A 17,444-nucleotide genomic window follows, 5' to 3' on the forward strand; every position below is an offset into this window, starting at 1 on the left:
GCAACAGGCAACAGCAAAGAGCGATTGTAAAATCCGGGACGCGTACAAACGAGAAAACCGAACGGTAAAATGTTGCAGGAGACACCGCACCGCACCGCAGCACAGCACTATTCTACTCCACACGATCGGCTTTGGCTTTGGCTTTGCCTTTGCATACCCGCGGCCCGTGTGCTAGTAAACGACCAACATTCACATTCCACGCAGAGTTAAATAATTTCGACATCGACGACATTGTACACAAATCTGACAATCTGACAATCGGAATTTCAAATGATTCGTTTTCTCTAATTTCAGCAAGAGCATCGCCGGATCGATTTTATTTATGGGCTCAAAACGCTCGAAATCCATAACAGTTTCTTTCGACAACTGACGAACATAATATACATAGTATATACAAATGCATGTGAATAATAGGATCACAAATAAAATCGAAGTAATTGAAACACTGTTTCACACTTGTTTAAGCGGTTAAGAGCGACGGGACTTGTTTCAGAGGTCCCGGGTTCGATACCCACTTCGAGCAGCCTGTTGTCAGGCAACATTGACAACGATTTTTACTTGGAAATATAGATAGCAATATGTTTCCAAGTGAAAATAGCCCTCACCCGGCATTGTGCACAATACTTGCCCTATTACAGAGATTGTAATAAAAATTTATCATACAGAGATGTGACAACTGTTTGGAGTGCCATCTGTAATAAAAACAAACGTAGTTTGTAAGATATTAATCACAACAGCTCATAGAACCCATAAGTTCTGATCGCCGTTCAAATAAAAAAAAAAAAAAAAAAAAAAAAAAAAAAAAAAAAAACTCTAAATTTTATCTTCGGAAAACGAAACTTCACACAATGAGCATGTCAAGTCAAGACGGCATGGCATTACGAAGAAATATATTTGCAGAAATGTTATTATCTCTTTGTGATTCCTATGTTTCCTTCCAATATTACTTTCGATTGATATAAACTTAATAAATTGATCATATGTTTAATGATCATTTTTGACCGCCAAATGGTTTTTTTTACAGTTTAAATTTAATCAGTTGTTTATTTCATCAATACAAGTAAAATGTTTTTTTAAATGATTTAAATAGGATGCTCCATTCTCTCAACAACTGAATTACATTTTTTGGCACTTTTTGCCCCATATCTTCAAAACTGCTGGACCTATCTTTGCCAAAAACTAATCATCACGTCTCCCCATCAATACGAATCAAATGGTTTTTTAATTATTCTAATCGGTTGATCCGTGCTCTAAAAATCGTGGACGAAAAATTGTATTCAAACATACAGACATACGTACTACAACTGAATTATCAATTTTGGCACTTTATGCCCCATATCTTCGAAACTGCTAAACCTGTCTTTGCGAAAAACTAATCATCACGACTCACCATCAATGCGAATCAAATGATTTTTGAATTATTCTAATCGGTTGATACGTGCTCTAAAAATCGTGAACGAAAAATTGTATTCATACAGACATACATACTACAACAGAATTATCATCTATCAACAACTGAATTATCATTTTTGGCACTTTTTGCCCCATATCTTCGAAACTGCTAAACCTGTCTTTGCGAAAAACTAATCATCACGTCTCCCCATCAATACGAATCAAATGGTTTTTGAATTATTCTAATCGGTTGATCCGTGCTCTAAAAATCGTGGACTAAAAATTGTATTCAAACATACATACATACGCACTACACACACATACATCAATTTTTTCTAAGGTATGCCAAAATGTTTAGAAACCTTTGAAACGTGAAGATATGCAAAAAATTTAATTTTCGATTTCTTTGCGACTACTGTAACTTAATTAAAACTAAAACATGAATTATTTATATCATACGTTTTTTTATCTAATACGTAAATATTTTAAGATATTTCTTGTTATTACGTTTTATATTATTTTAAAAAAAACATCCCTACAGTTCTATCTAAAAGTGAACATGATACAAACATAAAAGAGTACGCAAATCTATGAAGTAGGTTTTTAACATAAAAGTTAATATTGCAACTTAGATTTAATCACATGTGCAATTATTATAGTTGTAATAATAAGCAATAGTTAATTTTTATATCTCATAATACAGTGCTTAGGGGTGTCTAAATGTTCGTGTCAAATTGCATAGGAATTCTTATTATTAGTTCTAAAGAAACGCCATGTGCTTAACTCGAAGTTCACCTTCGCCAATAGCATCGTGAGTATCTACACTAGCTAGTTTAGAAATATAATCAGAAATGATGTCATGACATAAATTTATGTACTGGTTAATTATCTCCTTAACACTTTAACAAAACCTAAACGAAGCGCTTAAAAGTAAAAAAATGGCATTGGTAAAAGTAAAAAAATTGGCCTATTAAAAAATTTGCAAACATAATGTTAAATTCGCAATTTTGCTAAACGTAATGTTTGATCAAACAGTAAATTTTTTAATTAAATGATATTAACACATACCTGAATATTAGCTCTCTTGACTTCAAAATACAGCCAATTGTCCGTAGAAAAGGCAATTGCCATCAAAGCAACGGCAACAACAGCACATATCGTAGCTAAAGACAAAGTAACCGCAGAACAAGGCATTTCGTAAGAAAAGACGTTTGGCCACTTAATTTCACTATATTAAAATATTAAAAACACTTAATATAATATCACAGCACTTGAATAAATTCACTTGAATGTCTTTGTAATTCACAGCGTTGTATCTAAAGCACACCTGAGGCACCCGTTTACCTTCTTCTAGCGACCAAGAAACACTGACAAACACTTGTTGGAGCTGCGCTGTTCGAACACCGAATGAGCCGACGGGAGTATTACGTCTAACAGGTGGCGTTCTTGGAAAGCAATGCAACGGCAATGGTAGACTCGACGAACTGATTGCCGAACAATTTACTCGAACCTATTTATCCTAGATGGCTGTTTTGAAAAATAGCGAAGCATCGCGTGTGTTCCAATAGGTAATAATATTGTTCCGACATAAATCGATATCTTCAAAAAATACGAACTATTATTAAAATTGTTTTAAACTAGTGGGGTGTATGGCATCGTGCCTTAAGGCAAATTGCTCGAACTTCCCGTACCGTAACAAAATGTTCGAGGAATACTGAATGTTTTCAAATAGATTATTATAAATATTGTAACATTATTGTAATTATTTTCGATATACAAAAAAAAACTCTAAAAAAAAAAAAAATATTATACAATTTTTTTTCCAAAATCAATTATTTTCTTAAGACAAGCAGAAAGTTCTTTGAATCATTTAAATCGGACGCTTAGATCTCTCAAAAACTGCCATTTTTCACATATTTAGCTCCGTATCTTCGAAATGGCTGGGCCTGCCTTTGCCAAAAACTAATAAACACTTTTCCCAATCATTACTAATTGAATGTTTTTTAGATCATTCAAATCGGATACTCCGTTCTCTCAAAAAGTCGATTTCTATTTTCTGCACTCGTTGCTCCGTATCTCCGAAACGGCTGGACCTGCCTTCGCCAAAAACTAATCAGCTCTTTTCCCTATCAATAGGAATCGAATGTTTTTTGAACCATTCAAATCGGTTGATCCGTGCGCCCGAAAACGTGACTGGAAATTTGTATCCATACATACACACACACACACATCCATTTTTGCTGAAGTATGCCAAAACGTTCAGAAACCTTCAAAACGTCGAGAAATGTAAAAATTCTCAATTCCGATTTTCGGCCCATTACAATAACTTACCCTACGGGATGTTAAAAACACAATTGGTTTTTCATTGCACAATTTTCAAAACATCATGGTAAAATATAGATATGGGAAAACATTTCTGAATAATATTTTCGCGATGATTAATCCGACAAATATTTTAATTATTGGTATCTCAAATTGAAGTTTATAAAATATAAGATATCATTAACAGAATATGATTATGATAACACAAATCCATGTTGTTTTAAAATAACATTTATACCATTTATAATCTCTAGTTCTAGTATTTGCAGGATATTATTTCGAATGATTGAAATGAGTCATATAATATCTTTCGCTACGAGCGACAACATCCGCTTGACGACCTGTGTGTACGAATTTCGCCTAGGCACAACACCCACCCAGTGTGATGAATTTTCCTTCTTTATCTCAGTCAAAAATTCTGCTTTGTTATCGTGGTTTTTAGTTTTTTTGAAAATATAATATTTAACCCTTTCGCTACGAGTGTCGTCCATGGACGACATCCGCATGGCGTGCTGTGTGTACGTCCATGGACAACATGTTCTTTGCTTCAAATTTATCACTATGAGTTAAACTATTGGTAATTCCAATTTTTATAATTATTTACAGTTTATTAGAAGCACAATTTTTAATTTTTCAACACATTTTTATTGATAATGATATATTGATAATGATCTTAAATATCTTAAAAATATATCGTTGTGCCTGGGTCGTTCAGTAGCACTGCTGCGGAAAACACTCCCGTAGCGAAAGGGTTGATTTTTAAATATTTTTGAATCGAAAATGCTAGGAAAAGCTGAAAACATTTTGTGTAACAAATACTTGGGCATTTCACTGGCTCATGCAGCAGAGGATATCCCTGTGGAAAACCTTCTCGCAGCAAAAAGTTTAAAAAAGTTTCGAAGGTTTAAAAATATCAAATTTTAATCGGAAGTTGAAATCTGGTTGACTTAACATATTTCTTGGTTAGATTTTTGACTTGAAATATTTTCGTGGTTGACAAAATTTATTTGTTGAAAAAAGTTATGAAAAATTAATCAACACAACTCATAAAATTATAATCGATTTGATGACTCATACATCAAGGACCGAATTTAAATTTATGCCGCCCGAGGGCACTGATAAAAATGCTGCCCTATCATTGGTAAATTGGTAAATTGGTAAAGTTTGTTTTTAAAAAAACATGAATAACTTGAAAATGGTTTTGATTTTCGATAAAATCATATAAATTCATGAATTTACGAAAGTAAAAGAATCAAATATTATATTTTTAAATATTTATTGAATCAAACTATTTTGATAGATAGTTTCATCTTCAGAATTAAAATATACAAAGTTTTAATTTATTACATAATACATATTTAATTTTATTAAAAATATTTTTAAAAAGTTATATTAATTAATAATTATATTGTATAGACATTTTTTGAGGCTTCCCAAATTTTGCTGCCCTGAGAACTAGTCCCGACCGCCCCTACTGTAAATCATTGTTTAAAGCTTTGACTAAAATACTCCATCAAAATAAAAAAAACAGATTTAATCAACAAATAAAACCGACAATAATAAATACCATATTTTTTATATTTCGATACGAACATCTGGACATCGATATATGTGGCACCAAAACAATAAACACTGTTGCATAAATAACAAAATTGCTGGATTAGCAAAAATGTTTTGTTTTCACTTTGTAACATAATTTATTTGCAATCGCGCTCCAAATGTTTAAAGTAAACATATAAACGATTGTTCAACATGTGTTCAGCGTATTGCAGCGTGAATTAAATGTAAATCGCGGAATGATAATAATATTACCATAATATATTATCCTTTTAATAAATAAATAAAGTTAAAGAAAAATATACTGTAATTGCATAAATATGTTTATAATGCTAGTAATATACCTCTTTGATTTATTATATTTTAAAATCTTAATTTTAATAATAAAACACCTTTTATCAGATATATTTGTTCTATATAGCAGCTAATTTTTTGGATTAAAAATAAATTAATATTAACAATTATTTATTATATATATATATAAATGTTTAACATTAAAACATCAAAACATGACGAGATATCTTTCAAAAACAAGATTAAAATATAGCAATGAACAAAAATATACGTATTTTGACATAATGTTTATTTCGGCAAATATTTAAAATATTGATATATCAAATTAGAGTTTATAAAACATCAGATATCAGTCGCAGGTAATGATTATGCTGACAATTTGAAATGCTATTTGAAAATAATATTTATGCACTATTTTAATCATTGTTTTTTCAAAATAATATTTTCAATTGTTGAAATTTTGAATCTTATTTTCAATAATAAAACCAATTCGTCAATTTTATATGAGTCATCAATCTAAAGTAAAAGTAAATCATACAAAAAAGAAAATTGAAATCATAAGCAGGGGTGCAAGCTACTGCTGTATCAGCAGTATCAATTATACGATGACCCAAGGGCACAAAGATCCCCAACGTACAAAAGCAAAAATTAATATTTTTTTCATGACAAAAATCGAAATAATCATAAAAACTTTGTACCAACTAAATTTAATTTCGAAATAGAAAGAATGAACGTAAATAACCTGAAAACTAGTGGGGTGTATTATGGCATCGTTCCTTAAGGCAAATTGCTGCAACTTCCCGTGCAGTAATGAAATGTTGGAGGAATATTGAATGTTTTCAAATAGATTATTATCAATATTGTAACATTGTCTAATATTTATAAGAATTATATAAACTGAATTGCAAAGTTGAAATTATTTTTTTAAAGTATATTAGAAATTTCGTCAGAATTAAAAATAAAATATGAATTATTTTCGATACACAATTTTTTTTTTTTTTAAATTTTGAAACAAAAAATTTTTTTTACCAAAATCAATTATTTTGTTAAAACAAGCAAATAGTTTTTTTGAATCATTTAAATCGGACGCTTAGTTCTCCTAAAAACAGCCACTTTTTGCACATTTAGCTCTGTATCTTCGAAATGGCAGGGCCTGCCTTTGCCAAAAGCTAATAACCACTTCTCCCAACCATTACTAATTGAATGTTTTTAGATCATTCAAATTGGATGCTCCATTCTCTCAAAAACTCGATTTCTATTTTCTGCACTCTTTGCTCTTTATCTCCGTAACTGCTGGACCTGCCTTTTCCAAAAACTAATCAGCACATCTCATTATCAATAGCTTCGCTTCGATGATGCAGTTACGTCTTTTGTAAATACAAACATACGTAAGTGTTTTGTGTTGTTCATCGCTAATCAATATTTATAAATTATTGATTTTTCTTTCTCGAATATTTAATTACGGCAAGTTATTATTGTATTACAAAAAGTAAGACGATTGTAATGCAAAATTTAGGTTTAAATAATCTAAACTATTATATTTAAAACTATTAAGTTTAAATTACCTAAATTATTTGTTATTAAAATTCTTTTTTTTTTAATATCGTGCAAATTAATTAGCTATCTGAACGTAGAAATGGAGTGAGAGAAAAACGTCTGTATGAATATATTATATTCTGTTTTTGGCTAGGACTCTAAATGTCATTACAACAAAAAATAACTACAGTTTCAAGCCTACTAACACATTGAGAGCCAACATCAAACAAAATTTATGGAAAAAACAAACGGCGAACAGCAAATTTTTGATTACACTCATTTCAGTAGTCACTAAATAAATTATTAAAATAAATAATAATTTCGTCCGTAATTTTACTCGGGTTGTGATAATGTCTCAGGAGACCCCAGTAACAGTTCTAGTAAACTTTTGCTCCGCAAAAAAAACGCCGGCTCCAAAATTTAACCTAATTCGCGACGGGACGGGAACCAGGAACCCCATCTTTATATATGAAGTGCGTATGACAGTAAACGAAATTGAAGTAAGGGTTGTTGGATCAGGGAAATCCAAAAAAGAAGCCAAACAAGAGTCGGCAAGGTTGGCGCTTACAAAGCTATCTGAAATTAACTTAATCGAGTCACCAGTTTTGGAGGATAAGGAAACCGTTGAAGGGCAGCCATCCACAACCATCCCTGTAGCCGTAAGAAAGTTAAGTCAATTTTGTGATAAAAACGGTTTACCGATACCCGTGTATAATTTAATCGAAGAAACTGGACCATCTCATGCTAAACAATACACTATGGAGTGCACTGTTTCCACTTTTAAGGAAAGAGCAACTGCTTCCTCAAAACAAGCTGCCAAACATGTTTCTTCCGAGGCGGTCTTTCTTATTTTACAAAAGATCGATCTAGACAAGCATATTAAAAAGCATGTTAAAGTAGAACCTATTAATGCAGCAATGATTCCTAAGATAGAAAAATTAAGGAAAGAATCATGTGCGCAAGAGATCGAAATGGAATCAATTGCGAACAATTATCACCCTTTCGCAAAATGTGGCGAGAAGAAATGCAAACTAGCTTTGTCCATTTTGTATAATGATTTATTAACAGCCGAAGAAAAAATGAAGGAGGCTCTCAACGCATTAAATGTGAACTACCAGTTATCAGAAGAGTTAATGACACTCTACAACGTCATGGGGTATACCTGGTCAACAACATCTGGAACCGACCCCCAACTTACTCTTCAAGGTTTCTCGTGGTCACAGTTGTACGAAACTGTCAACGAATATATGACATGGTTTCTGAAGGATTAATAGATTGTAAATACATACATTTCTATATATCACTTTTATCTCATAAATAAATTATATAAATAAAAAATATTGTATTTTCCTTAAGTGTGTATGCAAATATAATAACTAAATATAATTTACAGATAAAATAGAATTTAACAAAAACGTATTTACAAATAATTACCTGAATCTAATATTTAATCTATGAATGTAATGATGTAATAATAATAATAAATAGTAACAGATATTACAAACCAATAAATAGTGCCTTACAAAATGATACTAAAAACTGTCGAAATGCTATGTCGTTGCAGTCTTGCGTTTCAAATATGAAACATGTTAAGGTTAAAGTTAAAATCTTGTTAACGTCGAGCTTTTTCATTTTTTCGTATAGGAACTATAGTAGGGTAAGTTATAGTAAAACGCTGTGTCGTTGCAGTCCGGCGTTTTAAATATAAAACTAGTGGAGCGCATGGCATTGTGCCTTAAGGCGAATTGCTGGAACTTTCCGTATCAAAAATTATTTTTTTTAAAAAGATTACAATTTTTGAAAAAAATTTACATTGAAAAAATTAGATTTTTGAAAAACTATAAATTTTTGAAAAAAAATTATTTTCTTAGAAAAAAGACTATTTGAAAAAAAATGTTTTCTTTATTTTGAAATATTTTGAAAGTTTTGAACTAACGGATAAACATTGGTACGGGACCCATAGGAATGTAAACAAAATTTATACTTATTGTTAAAATCTCTATAAAATATCTGATAATTTGATGTGCATATGTCTAATGATCATTTTTGACCGAAAATAGTATTTTCTTTTACTTTTTTACTAGATCTCCGAAACCGCTAAACCTGCCTTTATGAAAATTTAATCAGTTGTTCATCTTGTCAAAACAAGTAAAGTGTTTTTTGAATTATTAAAATCGAACTCTCCGTTCTCTTAGAAACTGAGTTACCGTTTGTGGCACTTTTGCCACGTATCTTCGAAATGTCTAGACCTGCCTATGCCAAAAACTAATCAGCACGTTTCCTTATCAACAGCAATCGAATGTTTTTTAAATAATTGAAATTGGTTGAACCGTGTTCCCGAAATCGTCGACGAAAGTTTGTATCTGCACACACACACACACACACACACACACACATACACACTTACACACACACATTCCAGTCTGGAATGAATGACAAAAATCAAATCAATCAAGGGGTAATTTAAATATCCATCAATAAAAGAGTTTTTTGATTGATTGCGTAGTTTTCGTTCTATTTCTGTAAAAGTAAAAGGGCATCTTAAGCTAAAAAAAGTTACGAGCTATTGATGGTGACGAAATGCCTTAAAAAATGGCAGTATCAAAATTTCGTCTTGATTATTTTTCACTCAATGCTAAAAAACGCTCTGGTCGTCCAGTTGGAATTGGTTACACAGGAACTGTCTACTTTTACTCTTACTAGCCAACTTAACGTCTATTCTGAGGTCGAAGAAAAGCGGTTCAAATTGACAAATCAAAACCGTGATTTATACCATTATTAACATCACATATCTCTGGCTACTCGGAAAAAATATTGGTTGGGACATTTTGCCATAAACAATTCAATGATTATGATGGTGTCAAATTGTACCTGAATTAGCGTTTTGCTATGAAGCTGTATGAAAGTGGGATAATGTTGTTACTTGAAATATGACGGACATCATTCATTGACCATTAATCAAAACGGACAATGCATCACGGAATAATGTTACTTAGTCCCATGAAAAAATATTTAAGATGTATGCTAATTGTTTTATTGATGCACAAAAAAAACTGGTGCAATGTTATTTGAATATGTTGTTTCTCATAGTATTTACAATATCTCAAACACAAAGTTTCATTGCCAATATAAAATTGAACTTTTTTAATCTGTGTCGTATCGGAAAAAAACATTTTTTTTGAAGACTATTACATTATATTTGAAAAAAGTCGAGGACTCATAATATTTTCATAGGCAAGTTGTACAAATTTAAAAATTCATAAGTTGACTCCTATCAGGAAGGGTGGACCGAGAGCGGATGCGCATGTGCCAATTTATTGAATACGCGAGCATGACACATTCTTGTGCACGGTTCGATCGCGTTGCATTCTCCACGACTTTCTGCTATCAAATTTAAATAATAATAACTTTTATAGTTCATAAAACAGTCTTCTAATGATGTTACATAATACTATCTGTAAATAATTAGTTCTATAGTTCTAATAGTTCTGTTTTAAAGTTAGCTTCGAATCCATCCGAAATGCTGCAGCGGACGCACGGAATACTTGATGCTTGCATCAAATCTATCACAATACATAATTTAAGCATCAAATCTTTAAAATTAAGATGTATTGTGATATCTGTTCACCAAACGGTTAGTACTTTATATCCACTTTATAAACCACCATGCCAGTCAAGCAAATATGCCACAGCGATATTTATAGCGAATTTAAATAATTTCGATTTAATAACATCGCAGCGACGATAAATATTTGTTTATATATATATATATATATATATATATATATATATAAGAAAATGTTGATATGGTCACATAATACAATGACATGTAAATAAATACATACCATGTATAGATATATTATATGATCTCTCATACCAGACACTTCTGCATGACTGAAATATACAAAATATATATTATAAATAATAAAATAAATAGTATAATTATATATATATATATATATATATATATATATATATGTGTGTGTGTGTGTGTGAGTGTGTTTAATAACAACGTATTTGTAAATAATATTTTCCTCTCATTATTTTTTTGCAGTTAAGTATAAGTTCAATTCAAATATCAACAAAAATAATATGATATATATATATATATATATATATATATTTTATTTTTATATATATGCATGAATTATTTTTTATTAAAAATGTATTTCATTATTTATTGTTATTTTTATTGCATTTGTTAAAATGTACCATTATTATCGAATTTATTGCACAATTGTTGTGATGGTGAACATTAAATTAAACCTATAAATCGATTGCATTGGTGAATTAATAAAATAAAGCATTATTTTTTAATAATAATTTATGATATAAAGCTGAAAGTTTTTCGCTATTCTGGACCAGCGACGACTGCCATTTATTATTAATTAAAATTGTTTGCGGAACAAAGTTGATGTGACAGAACAAAGTTGACAAAATTGAATTGTTATTTTTTTTTTGTATTTACCCTACTAAAATAATACATCAGAAACAATTAACTGATTGTTTGAATTGTTTTCTATTATAAAGTGACATGTTGATAGGTATAAGAACAAGTAATATATTTTATATTTAATATTATTTTCAGATTTAAAGGTCCTATTAAATAATTTTCACACCCCACGTCTATTAAATCCTGTTGAATATTATTTTAAAAGATAATATACTGTCAGTCTTAAAAACGTACTTTTTGTCTAGAAACTTGCTGATCTAAAAAAGTGAACGTGGGGAATTTTAAAAATATTAATTTGTGTGATTGGCGAATATTTGAGTTCATGAAAAATTTGTCGTAGTGTTTCCATTTAACAGAAACAATTACCCATTAACGGATTTGCATATTTTGATAAATAAAACCCTTCTAAAACAAAAACCCTTCTGAAACTCCTTCTAACTCATCAACGAAACGATAAAAGTGTTTACTCGAACGATTTCGGCTTGGAGGAAAGAAAAAAACGTTTATTTGTTTGCAAATTAGATTAATTTATGATAAATTTAATATAATTTCAATATTTTTTATATAGATTGCTGCTGCGATATTATTATTCCTGTTGCTCCTGGCGCTTTCGCACGCGCAAGAGATGACATCCGTCCTCCACACGGACATGGAAGACCAGGCCGAACGAGAAGGTGCTCTATGGGACATCAATCCTAAGACTAAAACTTATTCTGTTAATCACGAACGCATGCTCAATTCCAAAAGGCTGGCATTAGGTACTATTACATGTCGCCAAAGTTACCCCAACTTTCTTTATTATTTCAATCGAGATATTTTTCCCACATTGAAATTAAATTTATTTTAAATTATAGTTTTCTGTTTATAAACTTTTATTATTTCCTGACTAATTCTGCATTCCTTGGTTCTTTGAAATTTATGTGTGTATGTAATGAATGTGTTAATTATGGATATGTATATTAAAAAAAAATCGATTTGTGATGTAACATTGACGACGTTTAATAGTTTTTAGGGGAGGCAGGCCCTGTCGTTTTGAATTCACGTGATAAAATTATCAATTTGTATTTGAAAGAGTTTTATTTTAATTACAAACAAAAATTTTAAAAATGTAATTTAACAAAAAAAAAATACATAGAAAGTTTCAGACAACGTCAGGCGGCAACAGTTTACAAAATACACAAATAGTTCAACATTTAGAATAAATTAAACTAAAGACTCGCTATTTTAAACAAATAGATAAGACGACGGCAAATGTCTGAACATTTCATAATAAAATATTAGTATCTCGCTATTAACACATGCTTTTATTATTAGAAGATTATTCAACATTACATAATTTGCATTTCAAAATAGTTTAATAATTTTGATTTAAACATCTGATACCTAAATATTTATCCCTCCCATTGCTTGAAAAATTTCTGTTCATATTTAAACTAAAATTTTATACAATGACATGGTTCATTTTAGCAATCGTCAACTAATAGCATGATTTATCGCTTTTTTTAAAAAAAAAAGCAGAGCATAGTTTAGTATCAAAGTCTATCAATTGCTTAGTTAATTTCTTTCTTTCTGTAAACGGCATAATAGATCATCCACCAATTCAAAGATCCAGCCTGATTTATTTGAAATTTAAAAATTTGAACATCGTAACTGTACCCTCTATATGTATAAAATCTATATGTAATAAAATACTACATATATCTCTGCTATGCAATCTAATCGGAACTTAATTCGTAATTAGAAAAGGCGATATTTGCTGCACTAAATGTTTTCAATGTTATACTGATATCTGCATAATATTCCTTCATGTACAATGTCGTCTAAGACCATATATAATAAGGCCAGTGTTTCAACAGTAGTGTTAAGCATGTGTTAAGTACTGACAGTGAGTTATTATCAATTCTATGCTTTAGCACTATTTTTGTAATACTCTTATTGTAAGTGATATTATCATTTTCGTATATTCTACTCAAAAAACATCGACCATGGTTGTCGAACCTGCTAATTAAATAACAATCGACAAGGTCACGATTTATGTTAATAAAAATGCTTTTGAAGAATTAACACAAAAGTTAAAGAAACGAAAATATAGAAACAAGATGAGGAACTAAATTACCGCGTTACAAAAATACTTAAAAAGTCGATCACATGATTAATGGACGCCTCTTTAGATATATATTTGCCAACTGTTATGTACAAGCTGATGATTATTTAATTAACTTTTGATTAATTGATTTATTAACTTTTCGAAAGAGAAGTTTGTTTTCGCCAGAAAATCCAATTTGCTAATTTTGTATTCTCTTGATGTTCTAAATTGTTTGAAACCAAAATTTTGTTCAACAAGTGCATAGTGTCTACAAATGAAAACTTTGCCGCAGAAAAGCTGTAATTTATTTTTCAGCATAACGTAAACAATATTTTTCAACACTTGGCCCAACGATGCTTCAACTTTTTCAACCCGTCCAAAAAATACGTTTTCTCGAGGGCAGCAAAATATGCCGAAAAGACGCGGAGGCTGAGTACTTGTTGAATAACCCTCGTATGTGTGTATGAGAGCAAATTATTTACCTTTCGTCGACGTTTTTTTAAAAACGACTGCACTTTTCTCAAAAATTCAAAACCAATTTAATATAACTCTAATCAGTTCCTTCATAATTAGCAGAAAACTGCTAAATTTTTTGTCCATAATTCAAAAATTTTGAACCCATGTTGAAAATTCAAAAACAGTTCAAAAGATATCAGCTTAAAATCGTGCTGATTAGGTTTTGGTAAAAATCGTCCGTGAAAAATGTTGTTTGACGATTTTCAACATACTAAAATATTATAGGCATACAAGAAGCGCTTGAATTATAAAAAATCATCAAAAATTTGAAGCGCGCTTTGCACGGCTTTTCATGTGCTGATTATCGTTGACGTTATTTTCGAAATAAATGTTTGAATTTTTTTTTCTAAATAGCTAAATCTCAATTCTTATCGTTTAATTCGATTGTTTACACGTATCAGGAAATTGACGCAACTTGCCTTAAGGCAAGATACCACTTTCAAATCGGTTACTTAAAAAAGTTTTTTTTCAACATAAGTATTTTATTACATTTTATTACACTATTTATTACATTTTTACCAATTCTCTTAGATTCTATAAAAGTACGTTTTGTGCGACAATAAGTTAGATATATAGCTTTTGGATTAGGAGTTGAAATTAAAGCAACGAAGCCAAAATTTTATATATGAATTATCGTATTTTGAAATATTTTTTTTATTATATTATAATGATTTAAAAATATTTTTGTTGCAGTTACCGTAGTGATTTTGTATACGTCTATCGCTATAACTTCGGTGTACGTAGTAATTGGAATAGTTTGTATAATAGGAGCCATTAAAAAATCGCCCGAATTGCTATTACCATGGCTGTTCGTCGACGTGCTCGTAATGACAATATTTTTAGCATTTTTGTGGGGTGGAGATCAAAACGAAAATTTCGTGGATATTTTTGGAGGCCATTGGGTTTACCGTAAGTGCACTATATGACCTTTTCAAAATATTAAAACCAAACTGGCTTTAAGTTCAATTTTCATATGAATTAATATTATTAATACTAATTTTACTTATTTATTCACAGGAATTGGTTGTCTGATTTTGACAGTGATGAATATTCACATGTGGCTCACAGTACGCTGCTATTACCGTGCTCTAAAGAAACAGATTGAAAACAAGGAAATGTCTTGCCGGACAACCGATTCTATTTTACCAATAAAATCCAGTGCCTCCAATAAAAATCTCAATCACAAATTCACTAACGTTATATGAAAACATAATAATTATAATTCTATCTGTTTTCCAAACTATTATTCTTATGGATCATATTACCTATAAGTTGATGTGCAAATGTGAAAATATTTCTTATAAATTGAATTGAATATACATACATATATATAGATCAAAAGGTGCACTATATAATATAAGCAACACTATTTTATAATTCTCAAATATCAACAAGTATCAAGAGTCCCATCCAATTAACTTGTGACTGATAAACAGAAAATTGCATGTTCTCTATATTATAACAAGATTACATTATGTTCCATTAAGAATAAGTAATACATTATAATAATTATATCTGAAGAACACTAATAAACATTACCAAATAAATATTGTTGAAAAAATGATAAAAATATTTAAATTACTTTAGTGATAGCAGTACAACGCTGGGGCATAGTTAAGAAAAGTATATAAGTTGGACGATATAGGTGAGATATTTCACACATGAGATCAATTGGAAAAAATATCGTAATGAATGTAGATATCAATTAAAACTATCATAATTCTGTATGAAGATAAACCAGAAAAATTAGGTAAACTAGCAGAAAAAATCTAATTGATAATTAAAAACAAATGGAATGCTATATTTTTATAATTATACTACATTAAAATACATTTCCATAATAACAAACGTTTTTTGTTAAGTTAATAAATTAAATAAAATCATATATAACTAACTTGTACACAGCTCACTCTTCGCGTTAAATAAAAAAAAAACTTAACAAAACTAATTCGCAAAAATTGGAGCAGCGATACCGCTGACTATTTTTAAACATAATACCAAACACAGTTGCAGTGACACGATCAAGACACAATATCAGCCTGAGAAATAACTTAAATAAATTTTAATCCTTAAGGAAATCGATGATGACACCAACACTAACTATTCACTTACTTTGGTCACATATATATATTAGTTACCAAGCTCCATTCAATCGAGATGCAACATGTATCTTGAATACAGTAATTTTGTAACATATTCAGCTGATGATTTAGCATACAGATATATAATCGGTAACATTACATTTTCCCAGGTATTTTTATTTACCCTTGATGGCTAAATGTCTATAACAAAATAGAACATTATTAAATTATAGATTGATTAATATAGATTTTAAAATTAAAATAAAGTCAAATAAACCATGCTTACCTGTCGTAAAAATATTGGTTTGTTAAGATTTCAAAACTATGAGTAATATAATATGTATCTGCTTATTTAGTTTGATTATGTCTACACAATTTGTAAATAATATTTGAAAAATAATTATATAAATACATATAATGAAAAAACTATATATATATATATATATATATATATATATATATATATAATATAATATATAATATATTATATATAATAAATTTGTTCAGGTATAATATCAATTAAAAAGTTTAGTATTAAAATTACATGAAGACCATCATTAAGTGAGAAAAACCAAAAGCTAATAACAATAAGAGAATTACTAAATTTTATGCAATAATTATAAAATTTCTATATTATTACTTGCAAAACTATTACAGTTGCAAGTATATTTTTAAAAGTAAAAGTTTAATAATATTTTATTATAATTATCACATACAATTATGTAAATCTCTGATTGTTGACTTCAGTTATTTCTCACAAAATGATGGTCTTCTCACCAAAATGTACAAGTTCCATAAATTTGTAATTCTAATCATTACATTTTTTACTTAGCGTCATGCCTGAACAAAATTATCTATATGGTGTTGATATATATATATATATATATATATATATATATATATATATATATATATATATATGAACTACCCCAATAAAATTAATCATTACGCAAAAATAATATACCGTACATGTAAATAAAAAATATTAAATACTATTCCTCGTTTCAGTTCATTAAAACTCACATACAAATTTAAAATAAATATAGCTTATGTATTTATCATAATTACACACAGTGATATAAGTTATCATAATTAAAAACCAAATAACACCAGACAACTTTATGATAAATTAATTACATTAATACGGGGCAAAATAATAAATTATTTAATTTTAGGTTTTTTGAAATAAAAACTAAATAAAGGTAAC

General features: G+C 29.5%; 3 protein-coding genes across 4 annotated transcripts in view; 2 read left to right on the forward strand and 1 right to left on the reverse strand.

The window, feature by feature from the left end:
- The window catches only part of LOC113377609, a 120,687-nt gene extending 117,822 nt beyond the window's left edge, over positions 1-2,865 (reverse strand). The window contains exons 1-2 of one of the 2 annotated variants that reach the window (XM_026617983.1): positions 2,720-2,865; positions 2,461-2,620 (exon numbers count right to left, since the gene is read on the reverse strand). In XM_026617983.1, the coding sequence (XP_026473768.1) occupies positions 2,461-2,586 (126 nt within the window). In that variant the 5' untranslated portion in view covers positions 2,587-2,620; positions 2,720-2,865. Of the gene's footprint in view, positions 1-2,460 lie in introns of both variants that reach the window. The other variant, XM_026617982.1, reaches the window with a different exon arrangement.
- A 4,586-nt stretch (positions 2,866-7,451) lies between these two features.
- LOC113375054 (interferon-inducible double-stranded RNA-dependent protein kinase activator A homolog A-like) lies at positions 7,452-8,372 on the forward strand. Its single transcript, XM_026615005.1, has one exon. The coding sequence runs from the start codon at positions 7,452-7,454 to the stop codon at positions 8,370-8,372; it is 921 nt and encodes a 306-aa protein (XP_026470790.1).
- A 2,249-nt stretch (positions 8,373-10,621) lies between these two features.
- On the forward strand, positions 10,622-15,564 carry LOC113375055. Its single transcript, XM_026615006.1, has 4 exons — positions 10,622-10,735; positions 12,123-12,228; positions 14,850-15,065; positions 15,174-15,564. Exons 1-4 carry the CDS (start codon positions 10,622-10,624, stop codon positions 15,359-15,361), a joined length of 624 nt encoding a protein of 207 aa, XP_026470791.1. The 3' UTR covers positions 15,362-15,564.
- The last annotated feature ends 1,880 nt before the right edge of the window (positions 15,565-17,444 follow it).

This window comes from Ctenocephalides felis, unplaced genomic scaffold (genome assembly GCF_003426905.1).
Source record: "Ctenocephalides felis isolate EL2017-DRISC unplaced genomic scaffold, ASM342690v1 CF-g0.4_SCAFFOLD_01886, whole genome shotgun sequence".
NCBI classification, from domain to species: Eukaryota; Metazoa; Arthropoda; class Insecta; order Siphonaptera; family Pulicidae; genus Ctenocephalides; species Ctenocephalides felis.

Coding starts and splice junctions, on each gene's coding strand:
- LOC113375054 (XM_026615005.1), top strand. CDS start 7,452: ATGTCTCAGGAGACCCCAGTAACAGTTCTAGTAAACTTTTGCTCCGCA.
- LOC113375055 (XM_026615006.1), top strand. CDS start 10,622: ATGCTGCAGCGGACGCACGGAATACTTGATGCTTGCATCAAATCTATC. Junction 12,229..14,849: donor AGACCAGGCCGAACGAGAAG/GTGCTCTATGGG, acceptor TTTTTGTTGCAG/TTACCGTAGTGATTTTGTAT. Junction 15,066..15,173: donor TGGAGGCCATTGGGTTTACC/GTAAGTGCACTA, acceptor ATTTATTCACAG/GAATTGGTTGTCTGATTTTG.